We start from the raw sequence: 20284 nt of genomic DNA, 5'->3' as shown, positions 1-20284 counted from the left end.
TCCTTAGGTTAGTTAGGTTTAAGTAGTTCTAAGTTCTAGGGGACTGATGACCATAGATGTTAAGTCCCATAGTGCTCAGAGCCATTTGAACCATTTTTTTAATCGTGTACACATATTCTGTAAACTGACTCATTCCACATCATTCCAATAAAAGATTAATTCAAATTATATATGGAACTCCTTGAGTAGCACTAAAACAAACAAACAAACAAACACTGTCCTAACAGTCCTTGAAGGCCCAAGATATGTGGCACATCAGCTGGAAGAGTATCTCCAATATAGTTTCACTGATACTGTTGCAGTCAGATATCTCATCTATGGGATCTGGAGGAAGTTCAACAGTGTCAGTGGTCTCATTCACTTCACACTCAATATCAGAAGACTTTAAATTAGAGAAAGTGCTTTATAGTGACCCTTTGTGCCTGGGGAGTTTTAAAACATAGTGTTATATTAGGTGGAACCAGCCAGGAGCCCCAAACGGGGATCAAAATCCAGAGACCTCATGGGAAAAATAAAATAAACCTTGGAAATAAACAGTCAGTAAGCATTTTCTAAAACAATTACAGAAAATGACGGTACACAGGTACTGACAGTTAGGTACATAGCAATATAATTTATGCACTTTTTAAAATGTTCAACACTTGTAATGCTGAGAAACTTTACCTCTTCACGCAGATAATCCTGTACTGTTCGCTCATTTAACATCATCTGGCTAACAATCAGTGCACAAGCTTCACAGAGGTCTAGACAACAGTTCAAGGTAGTAATAATTGCTACCAACATAATTATAGATATAAAATTTCTGTTAAAAAGACAAATCCCCAAATGGGGATCATGGCAGTTAATGATTAACCGCCACCTAAACAATTTGTTCAATATGAGCAACAGAGACATCAAAGAGATGCTGTACAGTGCCAGATTTACACCTGGTGGTCAAAATTCAAACTTATTTTCTTTCCCAGTATAAAATGGTTCCACCTTAACATATCTACCAAGTTTCGCTGCCGTATGATAATTACAGCCCACACTGTACCTCCAAGAGTAGCTACACTTCAATTATAACTGCCGCTGTTTGTGTACATGTTCTTTTCTCCAGTTCACTAAAGGATTTTTCCAACAGTTAGCAAATTTTCATTCTTATTTCTCAATGCTTCTGCTGTTCGGTGAATGAGCTCTTTTACTCCTAAACTATTTACATTCTGCCAGAACTTTTCTTGCCATATTAATGTGATTTTCAGTGGTGGTCACAATTGTTAGCACCATTCTTGTTAGTAAATATTTTCTGCCAGTGTACTTTTGATTTTTGTAGTTTATATAGTTCATAAATTCAACATTTTGTGAAATGCACAAGTAACAATGACTGGAAGAGAACATGCTTACGATGAATCATAAAATAAATGAGGTCTTTTGTAAATGATATATTTACATGGGGAATAAAAACCTGATCCTTTGGGATTTCTCCAATTTGCTTCAATTTTTAAGATCTTTGGTTCAATGGAGATATGTCAGAAAACTTTATCAAAGTGACCATCACTGCAAACCAGAACCCAAGCTGCTGAAATCAAGAGATGACCACAGAGATAAATGTGTGGGTGTGTTATCGTGATGCAAGAGTCATGAATTGTCTCGCCACATTTCAGGCGATTTCCTTCTCACATTTTCTCACAGGTGTTGCCACACTTCCCGATACTACCATTCATTAACAGTTTGCCTCTGTGGCACAAATTCATCATGAACTAATCCTTCAAAGTCAAAGAAAACTATCAGCATGGTTTTGACATTTAACTTGACCTGACGAGCCTTTTATGGTCTTAGAGGACCTTTCCCAATCCATTGTCAAGATTGAACCTTGGTCTCATCACCAGCTGAGATTCTGTAAAGGAACAACTTTTTCTCATTTGTGCAATCTAAAAACTCTTCGCAGACTATGAGGCAGAGGTCTTCGTGGTCTTGACTCATGAGCCACGGTGGCAATACAATGCACTCCAAGGTGCTGTGTCAGGGTTTCATGAGATGATACAACTGAAATGTTACATTTTATGCAATCTCTTGGACTGTCAGTCTTCAATTGGCATGCATAATTTCTTTGACTATGCAGTCTCTTGGACTGTCAGTCTTCAATTGGCATGCACAATTTCTTTGACATTCTTGACATAAGCACCATCGATAGATGTGAAAGGGTGTCCTGAATGAGGGTCACCTTTTAATTCCTGTCTGGCTAGTTTTAAACCGTGTGAACCGTTCGTAGCACTGAGAATGCTTAAGCACTCATCACCGTAGTCTTCCTGCATCATTTGATGTATCTCTGTAAAGGTTTTCTTGAGTTTCATGCAAAATTTAATGCAGATGTATTGCTCTTCTAACTCTGCCATCTCGAAATTCATAAACTATGTGACACAATGTTCTACTCAATACAGCACTGAACAATACTAAAAGATATATAACAATGAAACTTACAGCAGTTACACATTAAATACCAGCGTGTGAATTGGTACCAACCACATTTTGCTCCAACACACCATTGGTGCAAAATTACTAATGTTCCAGAATTTTTTGAACAGACTGCATACTGCTCACCAAGGCACGCATATCTTATGCTGTCAGTCATGAAGAGATCAAGCTGGCCACAGGTGCTCACAAGATTAGGATCATTGCCAGTCTCCATAGGGTGGCTGGTAAGCTGCTATTCTTGAACCTAGTTCTGTTTGGTCCAAAACCATCCGGTTAGTCACTAACTCATGCTAATGGCATTTACCAATTGCTCTTGTGAGAGAGAGACATTTGAGATAGTATGGAGAAACATCATCTGGTATTTCATGTGAATGAAGTTCATCTTTATCCAGGGCTGGAACTGATTACCAGTATGAATGTTTATGAGACCCAGAATTATTCTAGAGATGAAGTAGAGAAATTATTCTAGATTACAATTTTACAGCATCTTATGCCAAAAATGTGATTATATTCTGATGTACAGAGATGTACATCCAGTCTGATTTACCAAGTGCATTGCCGGCCATCCATTGCATATACCCAACAGAAAAACGATTTCAATACAACTATGACACACTCTGTTGGTTCTTTGGTGTATTACAAAACTGACAGTGCTATCTATTGGTTCTTTGGTGTTCTACACTGTGACAAATATCCCTGCTTCTAAGCTGGACACACGATTTTGGATAAAACTATAAATTATGAAATCTTTTTTTTTGTTATATCTTTTGATGATATAAAGCCTGTGTGTTGCCACAAGCTACACTCCAGTTGCCTGTGAAAATCCCAAGCAAATTAGACCAGTAGTTTTGGAGAGTGGTGTGTTCAAACAGATAGACATGGCAGTTTTACAGCTTTTTATTAGTATAGGAGTGAATAGAGTGCACCCTCATTTGTAGACCGATTGCATTTCCATAGTATTCTGCCAATGAACCAAAGTGTGCCACCTGCTTTGCCTTTGACTGAATCTATGTTACCATCCCATTTCATATCTCTACAAATTGTTACATCCAAGTATTTAAATAAGTTGATGATTTGAACTGTGACTTATTAATATTGTAGTCATAGGATACTATTGCCCAATAGTAGTGTAAAGTTCCTGTACATGTAATGGACCTGACTCAGATAGGAAGGACAAATTCATGAAATTCTCTGTGATTTTATCACAAAGTAAATAAAATCTTCTGCACTGCCTGTTAAAATACGTTTTATTAAAAGTCACAACCAGTTTCTCATCAATGCCATATATCAATGACAGCTGAGTACTCACAAGTTTCTTAATTTTTTTAGTCATGACACAGCAAAGTAAATGCTACAAAGCAGTTCCCACCATTTATCATCAAGATTAAAGCAAAGTGTGCTAAAAGGAGTTGTCTACTATGAAACAACTGGGAACACACCGCACCTATAAGTGAGAGCTAGCTGGATAAAACTACTTAAATTTTTGACTCCCATATCATTATGAGAGAACTAATTAAAAACACCACATTAGTATGAAGTAACTTTGACAGAGAAGTATAATAGAATCTTGAATGTCTTACCATGCTGTAGACATCATAGAAGCGGGCCTGGCTCTAACGTAAACAGTTCTGATGGCTGGGTATCACGAATCATGCATGCTAGGTGGAACTAGTGCTAATCTTGGACCAGACTTATGCTATTTATGACAAAAAAGGTGGGGTTAGCTTTACATATTAGAGTCATTATGAATTTCTTTTTTAAAAACATTTATAGTTAGAAACAGTTAAAAACATTAAAATACAGGTTACTACTCCCCTGGAAAGACCTAACCACATAATACCATGAACTTTTTTGAATGCTATTTTTTAGAACCAGCAAGCAGATAACATATCCCTAATATTTATTTTTTATTTTAAGGAAGCCAATTTCCTTAATTGAGAATGAAACTAAATAAAACCAAGTCTTATGAAAACAGAAGTCACAACAAAGACTAAATATGTCCTGTATAGATGCAACAGTTAGGTGGGCTAATTATTATCTAACTAGACAATCAAAATTAGATAGCATTCCATAGACACTCTCAAGAAGATAAGCACTCCCTCCATATAACTAGTATATGGTACCACTGGTGTGGCTTACTTGAATAGAAAATCTGAGTATATTAATGAATTGATTCATAGGCCAGATGTAGATATTGTCAATTGCGGATGTGAATACCTTTGGGAATATCTTATATTTTTCTTCCTTGGAACAGACAGTCTGGATGGGATTTGTGTGTGTGTGTGTGGGGGGGGGGGGCGTGCATGTACGTGACACCAAATAAAAAGCACCTGAGGAAAATAAGTGGCAAAACTGACAACCTGCTGAAGACAGTTGCCAGATCACATCAAATCCAAGGCAGGGAGTCATTTATTACTGAATACAGTACTTCACTTCATATTGATGGCTACCTAGAGGACATGATGGGGCTTTGAATAGTGTTGTTGTTATTATTATTATTAGTAGTAGTAGTAGTAGAAGAAGAAGAAGAAGAGGAAGACTGATTTGATCTGTCTCTCCATGTAACAACTGGCAAAACTCAATGTCCTCAGAAAATTTTACAGTTGTAGTTTCCCCTTGCTGTCACTTGTACCACAGTATCAAACTGAAAGATAATTTTGACTAACGTGCAAAGGGCAGATCACTCAGTTGTTCAGAATGTTGTCTCTGTAACTGTTGAGAGGGATACTGCTCATCTACAGGAATCATAATTATGTTAGTCTTTCATCTTCACAGGTGAACCCCTGAAATGATTGCAACTATGGTTTGTCTATCTATATCACTGACGCATGCTAGTCTCCCCACATTAATGTCTATAGGTCTATAGTTTGATAAAATCTATAGTTTGAGAGGGGGAATATATCAGAGAGATTAAGTTGTAGCAAATTCAGATTTATTCTGCATTTATTTAGAAAAAAACTTATATTATAATGCAGATATACTGCTTTCATTAAGAGCTGCATTTATAATGTAAACTGTTCACATTTTTATGACTAAGTAGTTACAGCTACAAACCCAAGTTTCATAATACGCAACATAAAACATATGACAGGTAGAGGAAAGAGCAACACAACTTCAACAAAAACAATACAGAGCACTTGCTTCTAAAGATAATATAAATTAGGATTGGTTTTATGGCATTTCTATTTCTAAATAATTACTTATTGTTCATATTATTTCAAGTATCTCTAGAGAAACTGAATAATGCTGCATTCTTGAGCACATATATTGAATAACAATATACTTTTTATATGGAAATGTGTGTGCTGCATCTGATAAATGGAAAAAGCACTTATTTGAAATAACTGCTGCTCTACCTACAGATCATTTCCAACACAAGAAATACACTAAAAACAAAGATGATGTGACTTACCAAACGAAAGCGCTGGCACGTCGATAGACACACAAACAAATACAAACATACACACAAAATTCAAGCTTTCGCAACTAAAACCCACATCCTTTCGTCTTTCCCTCTCCTTCCCTCTTTCCTGATGAGGCAACAGTTTGTTGCGAAAGCTTGAATTTTGTGTGTATGTTTGTATTTGTTTGTGTGTCTATCAACATGCCAGCGCTTTCGTTTGGTAAGTCACATCATCTTTGTTTTTAGATTCAAGAAATACACTGTTATTCATATATGAGCTCTAGAAAGTGCAGCATTACTCCATTTCTCTAGAGATGCATTACAAAAATGTTGAGAATCCTCACTCCCCGAGATTCTGGAGGGAGAGAAATTATCATCATCTCTCCTGTGGAGGCACAGAGTCATGCATTTCAGATCCTATACTGTTCCCCAATAATCAAAGATCTGTTCAACAAAATCTTTAGCTATTATACAGATAGTCATTTCCACTAGTCTTTTCTTTTACTCATTCTGAAACATTATGAAATTACACTGTAACTGTCTATATTTATTTATTTAATTCCAAGAGCTGTCAGATGCTTTTCTAGTATACATAATCCACATATTGATATTCCACTTTTTCTTTCATTTCCACATTCATGTCCAAGCTTCAGTATTCTGATTCGGTTGTCGCTATTGGAACTAACTACTATAGTAATTCTGCACTTTTGTCTTTGCAAATATTTAACTCAAGAAATGTCATAGTTTTGGTGAGATTGGATGCTTCTGAGACTTAGCCACAAGCAGTCTTTACCAGAAGCATTCAGATGTAAATTATGTCCTGTAGGAAGCAACTAATGGAGGCCTCATGTATCATTCATTCTGATGTGTGGATATCTCTGATAGATGTGTGATATTTTGTGAGACGCAACATACATTAATATTAGTCATGATTCCTCCCAAAAGGTGATGGTATAACGAATTTATTAAACTGAAATAGTATTATACACATTTTGATGGCCAAGACTTGAATATTTTATTAATTCTCTTAACATGGTTGATGTTACAAGTGGCACTTTCTTACAAAGACCTTTCAGGTCTCATTAACTTTTTTTGCATTTCATTTTCATTTGCTTTTATTAACTGGAGCCTTGAAGCAGTTCTTCACTGCCATCAGAAACTTTATGATATAAAAAACAAATGCAAAGTCTCATGGTGGTACAAAATTTTCCAGACTTCTAGTTGTATCATGTGGTTTCAAGAGCACAAACTTCTTGAAGGTTTTTAGCACCTGTTGCCATGTGGTAAGAATGCCTTGTTTGAGAACAGTTACCCTCACATATTCATATTAATGGCTGTGACATTACTGGCTGCTTACTGTATCCATTTTATGGAAATGTCTTCAGCACATAAGGCAACATATGTGTCTCGTGCTGTAAACATGCTCCAAGTACTGAACAATCCATGAAAATACATAATACAATCTGCAGATGTCTCCAGCAATAGAAAAACAACTTAAGAAACCAACAAAAATGTTCTAGCAATGAACAGAGTGAGACACCTGCCCTTTATGCACTTTTACTAGTTGAGAACAACTTAAGCAAAAGCTTGTGGATTTTAAGCTGTCTTTCATATCTGAGGGTACAAGAACAGTTTATTTATCATAAGGAGTTCTCAGTACCATCCCATGTCTCCATGTATTTGTGGTGTGATATCATGTACCCCCTCCCTCATCTTGACTTTCTTAGTAGAGAAGCAGAAAGTACGAGACACTCTTGCATTCTGTTGGTTGGTGTGGTACTGCTAGTTTATGAACAGTTCAGCATAAAGCATAATCTTACATGTTGTTCTCACAGATATCATGGCCTGTTGACTTTTCAAGCATTTGAGAAGAATATCACTGATAATGAACATTTCCCTTCCTTTTTTTGCAGGTACGCTAAGATGTGGTACAAGGGAGTCAGCTTCACATCAGAAAAATGTGCTCTAGTTTATCTAGTGGATTCTGGTGGTACAAGAAGTACAGCTGATAACTTCTTGCAAATGACCCAGGACTTTTCTGTGTCAGTATTTTATACAGGATCACGTCACGGGCCAAACTGTTCACAAGAAGTAATTTCAGTTTTGCAAAATGGTCAATATTGGATGACAGATGATCTCACACAAAACTGGATTATTAATGGAATTCGAATATCTCAGACACGAGATGGTCTGGTCAGGTAAATATCATCATTACATCTAAAAGTTAATCAAAATGACATTTTTGTTGTCACTACTTAAAAAAGAAAATGATACTTCCTGGATTCAATATTTATTTTGAAATAATGGTTCTCTACAATCAGGGCTCAGCTTTCCATAACTATGTATTTTTGAATAAGTTGTTTCTGTGTATATTGTATAGGAGAGGGACAACTCCAAATTGAAATCCAGAATTGGCACTTCCGTTTGGTGCAAGTATGGTCCAACTGGAAATGAGTGGCAATTGCCTGCAGCCAACCTGACTCCACACTTGAAATCCAGAATTGGCACTTCCGTTAGGTGCAAGTATGGTCCAACTGGAAATGAGTGGCAATTGCCTGCAGCCAACCTGACTCCGCACATCATGTATTTTTCCTTCTGTGGAACCAGTCAGCTAAGCTGAGAGGGTGGCAAAGTAGCGGGCAAACTCACCATCACCTAAAAACTGTGACCAGCGCACAGTAGTACCCACAGAGAGGACACTCCATCCATGTGCAAACAACACGGATAGTAGCAGTTCCTGATCATAAGCTTGCTCTAATTGGCATAGGAGTGGGCGCCAGGGGTTGCTATTGACAGTGGGAGGGCCCATCATAGGTCCACTGGCCAATCACCGCCCACTTCAATTTCTGCTAGAAGTCATCACCATACTATTGACACCCACTGCTACAATAATTAAAAATAAAAAAAATAAAAAGTAGATATTTCATTAAGCATTGGTACATGGAACATCCAGACTATGCTGCAAGGCTTCCCGGACACCACTAGAGGCTCACAAGAGCTACGCAAAATGGCTGCTATCGACTCAGAGCTAGTCAGACTCAATATCGCTATAACAGCACTGCAGGAAACTAGGCCCCCAGGAGAAGGCTCAATATGGGAAAAAAACTACTTATTTCTGGAAGGGCAAAGATGTTGCTAGCCCCAGACAGCATGGAATTTGTTTTGCTGTCCGCAGTGACTTGCTGTGTTGTACCAAAAATCCAGTTGGGATCTCAGAATGCATTATGACTCTGCGTTTCACAGCAAATAGTGGACCACTGATGCTGACATCTGTATGTGCACCAACACTTACCTCATCTGCAGATGCCAAGGATCAGTTTTATGAACAACTCAGCTATGTGGTACAGAGAGTGCATTCTGGGGACTGTCTTAGCATTCTTGGTGATTTCAATGCTTGTATTGGTAGTGATTTTGCCACTTGGTCTGACTTGCTAGGCAAACATGGAGTGGGCAAGATGAATGAAAATGGTCTATGGTTGCTTGAATTCTGTGCAAAGTATCAGATGTGAGTCACCAATACATATGTTGAAGGCAAATTGAACCACAAGGTTTCCTGGATGCACCCCCATCCAAAACGTTAGCACCAATTAGGTCTTATTATAACTAAAAGGAAAGATCTGCATTACTTTCTTCATACATGTTCTTTACTTAGTGCAGACTGACACAGATCATGCACTAGCAGTGACAAAAGTTCGCTTCATGATTAAAAAGTTTCACTGTGCCAGAACACCTTGCAAAACAAAAATCAATCCTTGCCAAACAAGATACACTGCCGCAGTAGAAGTATTTAGTGACGAGATATGAAAAGAGGTGGATCCCTGGGACCCGCCATTCCTATTTCTGAAGACTGGCAGAAGATAAAATTGCTTCTTACTGTTACATCTGGAAATGCGTTCAGTAATCTGGAAGCAAAATCCCAGGATTGTTTCATCAAGAACGTAGATGTCCTGAAATCTCTCCTCGAGGCTGAGCGTCAGGCCGCTGGCATCTGGCAAAAAAACCATGCAATTCTACACGCAGGGAGCTAAGGAAAGCAGGGAAATAGCGGAAAGTTCGGGGAAGAAGGCTAGTGTTCACTCTGTCTGCTTGCTGGAGGGTCTCATCCGAGATGTGGAGGAGGCCCTGCCAGCGGCGATAGAGAGCACTGGGTGCACCCGAATTTAAATTGTTGCTCATGTCGGCACCAATGACTCCTGCCGTCTGTGTTCAGAGGTCATCCTCAGTTCATACAGGCGGTTGGCGGAGTTGGTGGAGGTGGAAAGCCTCGCTCGCGGGGTGGAATCTGAGCTAACTATTTGTAGTATTGTACCCAGAACCTATCGTGGTCCTCTGGTTTGGAGCCGAGTGGAAGGCTTAAACCAGAGGCTCAGACGATTCTGTGGAGATCTGGGGTGCAAATTTCTCGACCTCTGCTATTGGGTGGAGAAATGTAGGGTCCCTCTGAATGGGTCAGGTGTGCACTACATGCAGGAAGCGGATACAAGGGTGGCGGAGTACGTGTGGAGTGCACATGTGGGTTTTTTAGGTTAGAGAATTCCCTCCCTAGGCCCGACAAGATGCATCCTGAGACGCGGCAAGGTAGGAGTAGGCAAAATGCAACAGGAAATAACAATATTAATCTGCTAATAGTAAACTGCAGGAGCGTCTATAGAAAGGTCCTAGAACTGCTCTCATTAATAAACGGTCACAATGCCCACATAGTACTAGCAACAGAAAGTTGGCTGAAACCAGATGTACACAGTAATGAAATTCTAAACTCAGATTGGAATGTATACTGCGGAGACAGGCTGGACAGTGAAGGGGGAGGCGTCTTTATAGTGATAAGAAGTGCAATAGTATCGAAGGAAATTGACGGAGATCCGAAATGTGAAATAATTTTGGTGAAGGTCACAGTTAAAGCAGGCTCAGACATGGTAATTGGATGTCTCTATAGGCCCCCTGGCTCAGTAGATGTTGGGGCTGAGCAGCTGAAGGGTAATTTGGAAAATAATTCGAGTAGATTTCCCCACCATGTTATAGTTCTGGGTGGAGATTTTAATTTGCCGGATACAGACTGGGAGACTCAAACATTCATAATTGGTGGCAGGGACAATAAATCCAGTGAAATTTTTTAAAGTGCTTTATCTAATAACTACCTTGAGCAGTTAAACAGAGAAACAACTCGTGGCGATAAAATATTAGACCTTCTGGTGACAAACAGACCCGAACTATTTGAAACAGTTAACGCAGAACAAGGAATCAGCGATCATAAAGCGGTTACTGCATTGATGATTTCAGCCGTAAATTGAAATATTAAAAAAGGTAGGAAGATTTTTCTGTGTAGCAAAAGTGACAAAAAGCAGATTTCAGAGTACCTGATAGCTCAACACAAAAGTTTTGTCTCAAGTACAGATAGCGTTGAGGATCAGTGGACAAAGTTCGAAACCATTTTACAATATGCATTAGATGAGTATGTGCCAAGCAAGATCATAAGAGATGGAAAAGAGCCACTGTGGTACAACAACCGAGTTAGAAAACTGCTGCGGAAGCAAAGGGAACTTCACAGCAAACATAAACATAGCCAAAGCCTTGCAGACAAATAAAAATTACGCGAAGCGAAATGTAGTGTGAGGAGGGCTACGCGAGAGACGTTTACTGAATTCGAAAGTAAAGTTCTATGTACTGACTTGGCAGAAAATTCTAAGAAATTTTGGTCTTATGTCAAAGCGGTAGGTGAATCAAAACAAAATGTCCAGACACATTGTGACCAAAATGGTACTGAAACAGAGGGTGACAGACTAAAGGCCGAAATACTAAATGTCTTTTTCCAAAGCTTTTTCACAGAGGAAGACTGCACTGTAGTTCCTTCCCTAGATTGTCGCACAGATGACAAAATGGTAGATATCGAAATAGACGACAGAGGGATAGAGAAACAATTAAAATCGCTCAAAAGAGGAAAGGTCGCTGGACCTGATGGGATACCAATTCGATTTTACACAGAGTACGCAAAGGAACTTGCCCCCTTCTTGCAGCAGTGTACCGTAGGTTTCTAGAAGAGCGTAGTGTTCCAAAGGTTTGGAAAAGGGCACAGATCATCCCCGTTTTCAAGAAGGGACGTTGAACAGATGTGCAGAACTATAGACCTATATCTCTAACGTCTATCTGTTGTAGAATTTTGGAACACGTATTATGTTCGAGTATAATGACTTTTCTGGAGACTAGAAATCTACTCTGTAGGAATCAGCATGAGTTTCGAAAAAGACGATCGTGTGAAACCCAGCTCGCGCTATTCATCCACGAGACTCAGAGGGCCCTAGACACGGGTTCCCAGGTAGATTCCGTGTTTCTTGACTTACGCAAGGCGTTCGATACAGTTCCCCACAGTATTTAATGAACAAAGTAAGAGCATATGGATTATCAGACCAATTGTGTGATTGGATTGAAGAGTTCCTAGATAACAGAACGCAGCATATCATTCTCAATGGAGAGAAGTCTTCCGAAGTAAGGGTGATTTCAGGTGTGCCGCAGGGGAGTGTCGTAGGATCGTTGCTATTCACAATATACATAAATGACCTTGTGGATGACATCAGAAGTTCACTGAGGCTTTTTGCGGATGATGCTATGGTATATCGAGAGGTTGTAACAATGGAAAATTGTACTGAAATGCAGGAGGATTGACACATGGTGCAGGGAATGGCAATTGAATCTCAATGTAGACAAGTGTAATGTGCTGTGAATACATAGAAAGAAAGATCCCTTATCATTTAGCTACAAAATAACAGGTCAGCAACTGGAAGCAGTTAATTCCATAAATTATCTGGGAGTAGGCATTAGGAGTGATTTAAAATAGAATGATCATATAAAATTGATCGTCGGTAAAGCAGATGACGGACTGAGGTTCATTGGAAGAATCCTAAGGAAATGCAATCCGAAAACAAAGGAAGTAGGTTACAGTACGCTTGTTCACCCACTGCTTGAATACTGCTCAGCAGTGTGGGATCCGTACCAGATAGGGTTGATAGAAGAGATAGAGAAGATCCAACGGAGAGCAGCGTGCTTCTTTACAGAATCATTTAGTAATCGCGAAAGCATTATGGAGATGATAGATAAACTCCAGTGGAAGACTGCAGGAGAGACGCTCAGTTACTCGGTACGGGCTTTTGTTGAAGTTTCAAGAACATACCTTCACCGAGGAGTCAAGCAGTATATTGCTCCCTCCTACGTATATCTCACGAAGAGACCATGAGGATAAAATCAGAGAGATTAGAGTCCACACAGAGGCATACCGACAATCTTCCTTTCCACGAACAATACGAGACTGGAATAGAAGGGAGAACCGATAGAGGTACTCAAGGTACCCTCCGCCACACACCGTCAGGTTGCTTGCGGAGTATGGATGTAGATGTAGATGTACATGTAGAGGCAGCTGTTCAACACACTGCCCACAACTGCATCAATTCCTATTGGGAGCAACTTTGAACTGGCATACGGGAATGTTTCAATGCTGGCAACATTGGTGGTTTGTACTTGGGCATCAAATGGGCCATTGGACCCATTCCAAAGAAGAGCGTACCACACAAGGAAATAGATTTAAAAGTCATCACAGATTGAAATTGTTAATTGCACTCTTGGGTAGAACATTACTCAAGCCTCTACTCACACCCCCTCAACATTAGTCCCAATGCAATGGATGACATTCCTCAGATGACACCTGACCATGACTTGGATGTCACACCTACTATGGAGGAGCTTCAAAGAGCAATTGCACAGCTTAAATATGGGAACTGCCCTGGCAAAGACAACATCTCCACAGAAATTGTAAAACTTAAGCCAGTTTTTCGGCTGCTTTTCTACCTCTTAATGAAATTTTGGGCTGAGGGTACAAAACATTTACCCATGTGGTGTTGGGCAGACTTCAGGAGCTTGCTGAGTGCATATACCCTCAGGAACAATGTGGGTTTCATCCCCAACAATCTACAGTTGATATGATCTCCACACTCAAGTAAATTCAGGAAAAGTGCTGTGAGCAGAAAACCCCTCTGTTCATTGCCTTTATCAACCTAAACAAGGCTTTCCACACAGTCAGCGGAGAAGGACTGTATGCAGTACTTTTGAAGACAGGGTGTCCTCCAAAGTTCTTAAAGATAATCATGGATTTTCACAGAGATATGGAAGGTGCTGTGGTCTTCGACAGAATCACATCTGACCCATTTGCTGTGAAAAGAGGGTTCATCAAGGCTGCACATTGGCACTCACTCTTTTCAATATTTTTTTCTTAGCACTCCTCAAAGTTGCTTTTGGTGAAATTAACCTTGGCAATCATTTGTACACCAGAGCTGATGGGAAGCTCTACAACATTTCTCTATTCAGGTCCAAGTGCTTCTGAGAAGACTTGTTTGTAAATAGACAGAAGATCTCTCCCTGGACGGTGAGATAAATGAACAATTAGGAAAGGCTGGCGGCACTTTCGGAATGTTCTGCACATGAGCATGCGACAACAAACATCTTACATTGTCGACGAAAATACTTGTATATCAATCATGTGTGCCGAGTACTTCCTGCATGGAGCTGAGACTTGGATGTCGTATGCCAAACAGGAACAAGAGCTCAACACCTTCCACCTATGGTGCTTACAGAGCATCTTGGGAATATCATGGAAGGATCATGTTACAAATTATATGGTTCTGAAAACTGCAAAACAACAGGGTATCACTGTCATGCTCAAGCAATGTCACCTGCAGTGGTTAGGATATCTGTATTGTATGGACCACTCTTGTGTGGGGCGGTGCACATTACTCAGTGAAATAGCAGGAGCAGAGAGACGTCGTGGAAGACCTTCACTATGCTTTAGGGATTGCGTCAAGTGTGATATATGTGCTTTTAATATTGGCAGTGACAAGTGGGAGCAACTTGCTGACGATGGCAGCAAATGTAGAAACTGACTGCAGTTGGAAGCAAGATGCACAATGAAGTATGGCTTAACAACTTAACTGCAAAATGATTGTGCAGACATGAGCTTATGACTAACCTTCCTGCTGGAGTGATTCATATTTGCCTCGCTTGTAGGCGCCAAGTTGGCTCTTGCATCAGACTTCTGAGCCACCAGCGAAAATGTCTCTACGATGCCACTTGACTCTTCCGACAGGAAAGGCCATTATATATAGTCATTATTTTCTTCATTTAAATCTTTAAATAGCCAACATTTGTGTTCTGAAGACCACTGAGTGAAGGTTAATTCTTGTTCACAAGAATGTATACTGAGAAGCAAATATTAATATGTGTAGTGACATTATTGGTAATGGGCCATACTTCTGTGTCTGTAGAGGTATCTTTAACCTCCAGCCTCCTTGATGCCAAGATAGTGACTATTCCAACCTTGTTGCATCCATTTCTGTAACAAATTTTCCTGTACAAATTGCTAGGAGCCAGTGAGCTCTTGTTAAGTGGCTGCTAGACAGCCACAACATTGAACCAGATAAGCTAGTATACACATACACCATGCTTGCACTAAAGGTAACAGTTCAGAGAATGAGCAACATTGATGCTTTGTCATTAATCCACAAAAGAACCATAACAAAATAAAGCAAGGGATTAACTCAAAATAAGTGGGAAACTGGAATTGCACTGAAGATTTGGTTTTTCTATACAGAGTTCTGGAGGTCTAGTAATGGAAATGTGTCACAGTGTGATCCTGCAGTAAAACAGATAAGTCCCTGCTATTCTGCTGAGTGCATGGTTGATGATGCTGTATTTTTTCTTTTCTTTTAACCACACATTATTGGGCAACCAGAAGAGATAAAAAACTGAATTTAACTTTCCTGGAAAAACATCAATTTTCTTTTCAATTGTTCACATAGTGTTTTTAATTCTAAGAATGAGAGACAAGGACAGTAGGCCAAACTTAACATTCAGCAACCTCAACAGGTTAAGAAAAAAAATTTAACTTTAAACATAGCTGGCTAGGCCACTGTTTTGTCTGTGTCACAATACTATTTATATATTTACAGTTCAAAGAAGCATAAGACAACAGCCCCCCCCCCCCAAAAAAAAAAATAAAAAATCGCACACAGACAATTAAGAACACTGTTGACATAATTGAATTCATGAGAAACATATTAATTTGAAAACTAAATCCAATTGAGGTCTGAGGAAACTTCAAATCTTCGTATAAACCACTGCAGGCAGCTCAAGTATGATAACTGTAACTCAGCAACAAGTCAAGTACTAATGGGCAATAAATTAAGCAGCTGTTGTACAGGAAGAGAGTTTACAACAGACAGCCACGGCGTATTTAAGCTTCAGTGATTAGCTGACTTAACTTTCATGGATGTAACTGTGCAGGTGGTACCTCCAGCAGGAAATTCATCATCATGTATTCCAGTGGGATATCCAGGTCTCTTTCAGGCCAGAAAATATATCGTTTGTGATATACAGCACTTTTTCCAGCTAATTTTTACTTTGACAACTTTATGTGAGGGATGTCTTGCTATAAATCTTAACATCTACATCCACCTTCTTTGCTGCTTTTCTGACTAATTTATCTCTGTGTCATGTTTCAAGCAGTCATCGTACAAGTCATATCTGTTGCTTTGACCTTAATATGTGAAACTAGTTTGTTTAGTAATATTTTAAACACAAGTAGTATCTACTTATTTTCCAATGTAATATAAACAAACAGAACAATATAGACATAAAATAAACGTTAAAAAGAAACAACTAATTGAATCTCTATCTTTTATAATTTCTAACAAAATTAAATTTCAAATGCTGCCAATGACAATTTAAAAATAGAAGGAAAAAAACTATGCAAAAACTTTCAGCTTTCTGTAATGAATCTGTTTTACAATAATGATGTGAGAACACGATAACCATAATTAGTAAATCTGTTGAGCTGTTGTTGTGGTCTTTAGTTCCAAGACTGGTTTGATGCAGCTCTTCATGATTCTCTATTCTGTGCAAGCCTCTTCAATTCTGAACAACTACTGCAACGTACATCCATATGAACCTGCTCACTGTAGTCCTCTCTTGGTTCCCTTCAGTACTAAATTGATGATTCCTTGACATCTCAGAATATGTTCTGTTAACAAATCCAAAGTTTTAGTGGAGTTATGCTATAAATCTCTTTTTTGCCCCATTACATTCAGTACCTCCTTATGAGTTATGTGATTTACCCATCTAATTGTTAGCATTCTTCTGTGGCACCACATTTCAAAAGCTTCTACAGCCTCCTGGCCTGAACTACTTATTGTCTACATTTCACATCCATACAAGACTACAATCCAGACAAATAGCTTCAGAAAAGACCTCCTAACACTTAATTTTATATTCAATGTCAACAAAACACTCTTCTTCAGAAATACTTTTCTTGCCATTACCATTCTACATTTTATATCCCATCTACTTCAGCCATCATAAGTTATTTTACTGCCAAAATATCAAAACTCATCTACTACTATTACTGTCTTATTTCTAAGTTAATTCCCTCATCATTATATGGTTTAATTTGGCTACATTCCATTACTCTTATTTTGTTTTTGTTTATGTTCATCTTATATCCTCCATACAGGACACTGTCCCTTCCATTCAACTGCACTTCCAAGTCCTTTGTTGCCTCTGACAGAATTACAGTATCATTGGCAAACTGCAAAGTTTTATTTCTTCTCCCTGAACTTTAATTCTCTTTCCAAATTTCTCCTTACTTTCCTTCACAGCTTGCTTAGTTCACAGTCTGAACACACACGTAAATATATGTAATCATAATCTTAGCAAGTTCTACATCAAGGGTTAGCTCTCGCAACTGTATTTCTTTCCTGAGGAAGCACAGGTGGACCAGTTGATGAAGATTGGGAAAGGGGGCAGGGTGCAGGTCATGCAAACCTCTGGTTGAGAGGAACTCATCTGTTGAGCTTTAGCCTTCCCTCATCCTCACAACAGATAGCTTCCCCTCAACCTGGGGTCTGAGTGAACTGCACCTGTCCCCTTTCTCAGTCTTCACCAGCTGAACCTTGTTTCCTCCCTAAGAAAAGACCTCCAGTCATGAAAGCTAGGCCAAACTGAAGTTTTTTCTACTTTTAAAAGTTTGTATGACAGTACTTGGAATTTAACCTCCAGAAAGTAAGTACTGCCCAGCCTTCATTCTCCTTGTCAATTTAGTTTTCGTAAGTCCTTTATAATGATAATGGAAGAGGAACAACACGGGTACAGGTGCTAGAGGGATGTAGCAATCAGTATAAACACTTATTCAGAAACATGTAAGGTGAAGGACTGAGTAGTGAGACATTTACTTCCACTTTGATTAAAATTATTTGGACAAGTAAAACTTTTATTTTTATGGCAAAAATGCATCTTGTAGTAATTAAAAATTCTAGAGAATAAATTAAGTTTTAACTTTGCAGTTTTGTGTTTGTATTCTCTAATCCAGTTGTTTCTGTTGTCATAGATTATTAATGCTCATATACCTCTTATGTCTCAAACATTGCTGCTTCTTTAATACATTGTGATAATTTACTTAAATACCTTAATGTAACAAATTAACTATTTCTTCCAGAGTTGCATGTAACAACAATAAATATCAACTTCGTACTTCACCTTCTAATGGCAACGCATCATTATCAACACCTTTTGTACACTGCACTGCTTCTATGGGACAGACGTCACACCTTTTTGTAAGACGTGGTGAAAGGCGCATGCATTATGATGGTTCCAGCTTTATTGTGCGCAATGCAGGACATTCAGCTGGATTTGATGAGAAGAATCAATTGAAAGTATACTGACTGATACACTGTAACAGATAGAATAGTTATATTTTTTGATGAACATATGATATTATTGGCTGTTGAGTCAGAAGAGTAATTTTTCTGGCTTCTTTTTTGATAGAATTTAATAATCTAGTACAGGGTATCCTGGTATACAACATATAGCATTAGAGTCAATGAAACTGCAATAATGTGTATGTTATTGTATGGCACTACAAAAATGCAACAATAAACAGTAGTGAGTCACTAAGAGTATAACATATGATGAAGTGTGCATGAAGTGAAATATGTTTGCTGAGTATAGTACATGTGGAACTATCAGCTACAGATTTACTTTACAGATGTATGTACGGCAAACTCAAATGATTGTGTTGTCATATGAAACTAAAATTAAAATATTTCAACTTTTGTTAGGTGACTTATAGTTACCAAAAATCACATTACTGTATAAGGCAACTGTTGTTGATGTACTCTCATTAAGCAAGCAAAGTAGTAAAACCAATGTTGGGAAAAGTAATCACAGTATTCTTCATTGTAGTAAACCATAAATTCATTTTTAGCTTTTACTTATTTCTTCCAATTTATATAAATTATCAAAATGATAATTTTATTTCATTTAAAACAGTGATTTCATATGAATTGTAACTTTTTTCAGTATGTAAGCTTGTATTAATTATGTTTTGTTCCATATTATGTTAGTTAAGCTGAAAATTGACATAATACTTTATTTCAAGGATTTAATTCATACTGTTATGGAAAATTACATTTTGTTTTGTATTTATGTTTCATTTGCATTTATGACTGACAAATTTAATTGAAAGCCTTGTAATCAGTAACAACTTATTTGTGAATTTACAGACTGGGAATCACAAAAATAGCTCTTAGAAATTGCCGAAAGCTTTAATTGTATTTTGTTCATTAAATTCATTATTAATGTGCTACAGTGGTGACTTCATTTTATTTGTTATTCCTTGTTTTTGCTTTGTGCACTGTCATTTAAGCAAGCCTGTAAAACCCTCATTTATATATGGCACATTCATGTTTGTACATTATGCCAAGAATTTTACATTACTTCCAGTTCCTTGTCATTCATTAGCCATGGCTGAACAGACATTGTCAGTTTTACAATAATATTACCACGTTAAAATTAATAAAAAAATTGCAATTTAAACTGTGATACTAAAGTGGGAACTATAAAACATATATTTAAGAACTAGATTACATTATACATCACAATAATAAGACAATCATGTAGTAAAGTAGCAGAGTTGCCGCTGTTTTAGTAGCAGAGTTGCTGCTGTTTTCATTGGCACCGAGTTGCAGCTTTGGTAGACACTCTTCTATCACCAGAGAAGTATTCTTCTGTACTGTACATGGGTTGCTCTTTTAGTACACATAAAATTTTAGACCCAAATTGTTTTAGTGGTAATGACTAAGTATTCTTAGGTAGAGCATTAAATAATTTTACGGCCACCACCAGGAAGGGGTTCTGCATCTTAATTAATCAACATCCTGGCCTGTCTATACTGTCCTTGAGTGCTGTATTGATGAATTTCATTTCTCTTTCTGCAGGTCTCATGATTTGACTTTGTGTGAACAAGGCAGCTGCAAATATATTGGCTGATAACAGTCAGAACTCCTAATATGGAAAATATTTTCTTGCAATGGTGTCTTTTTTGCTTGAGGTAGTGAACCT

General features: G+C 38.2%; 1 protein-coding gene across 1 annotated transcript in view; it reads left to right on the top strand.

The window, feature by feature from the left end:
• Positions 1-18606, top strand: part of LOC126235079 (uncharacterized) — a 42712-nt gene extending 24106 nt beyond the window's left edge. The window contains exons 4-5 of the mRNA XM_049943813.1: positions 7768-8052; positions 18381-18606. Coding sequence (XP_049799770.1) covers positions 7768-8052; positions 18381-18606 — 511 coding nt within the window. The remainder of the gene's footprint in view (positions 1-7767; positions 8053-18380) is intronic.
• The last annotated feature ends 1678 nt before the right edge of the window (positions 18607-20284 follow it).

Source organism: Schistocerca nitens, chromosome 2 (assembly GCF_023898315.1).
Source record: "Schistocerca nitens isolate TAMUIC-IGC-003100 chromosome 2, iqSchNite1.1, whole genome shotgun sequence".
Classification (NCBI taxonomy): domain Eukaryota; kingdom Metazoa; phylum Arthropoda; class Insecta; order Orthoptera; family Acrididae; genus Schistocerca; species Schistocerca nitens.
The sequence above is the reverse complement of the archived record's forward strand: the minus strand, read 5'-3'. Positions and strand labels throughout refer to the sequence as shown.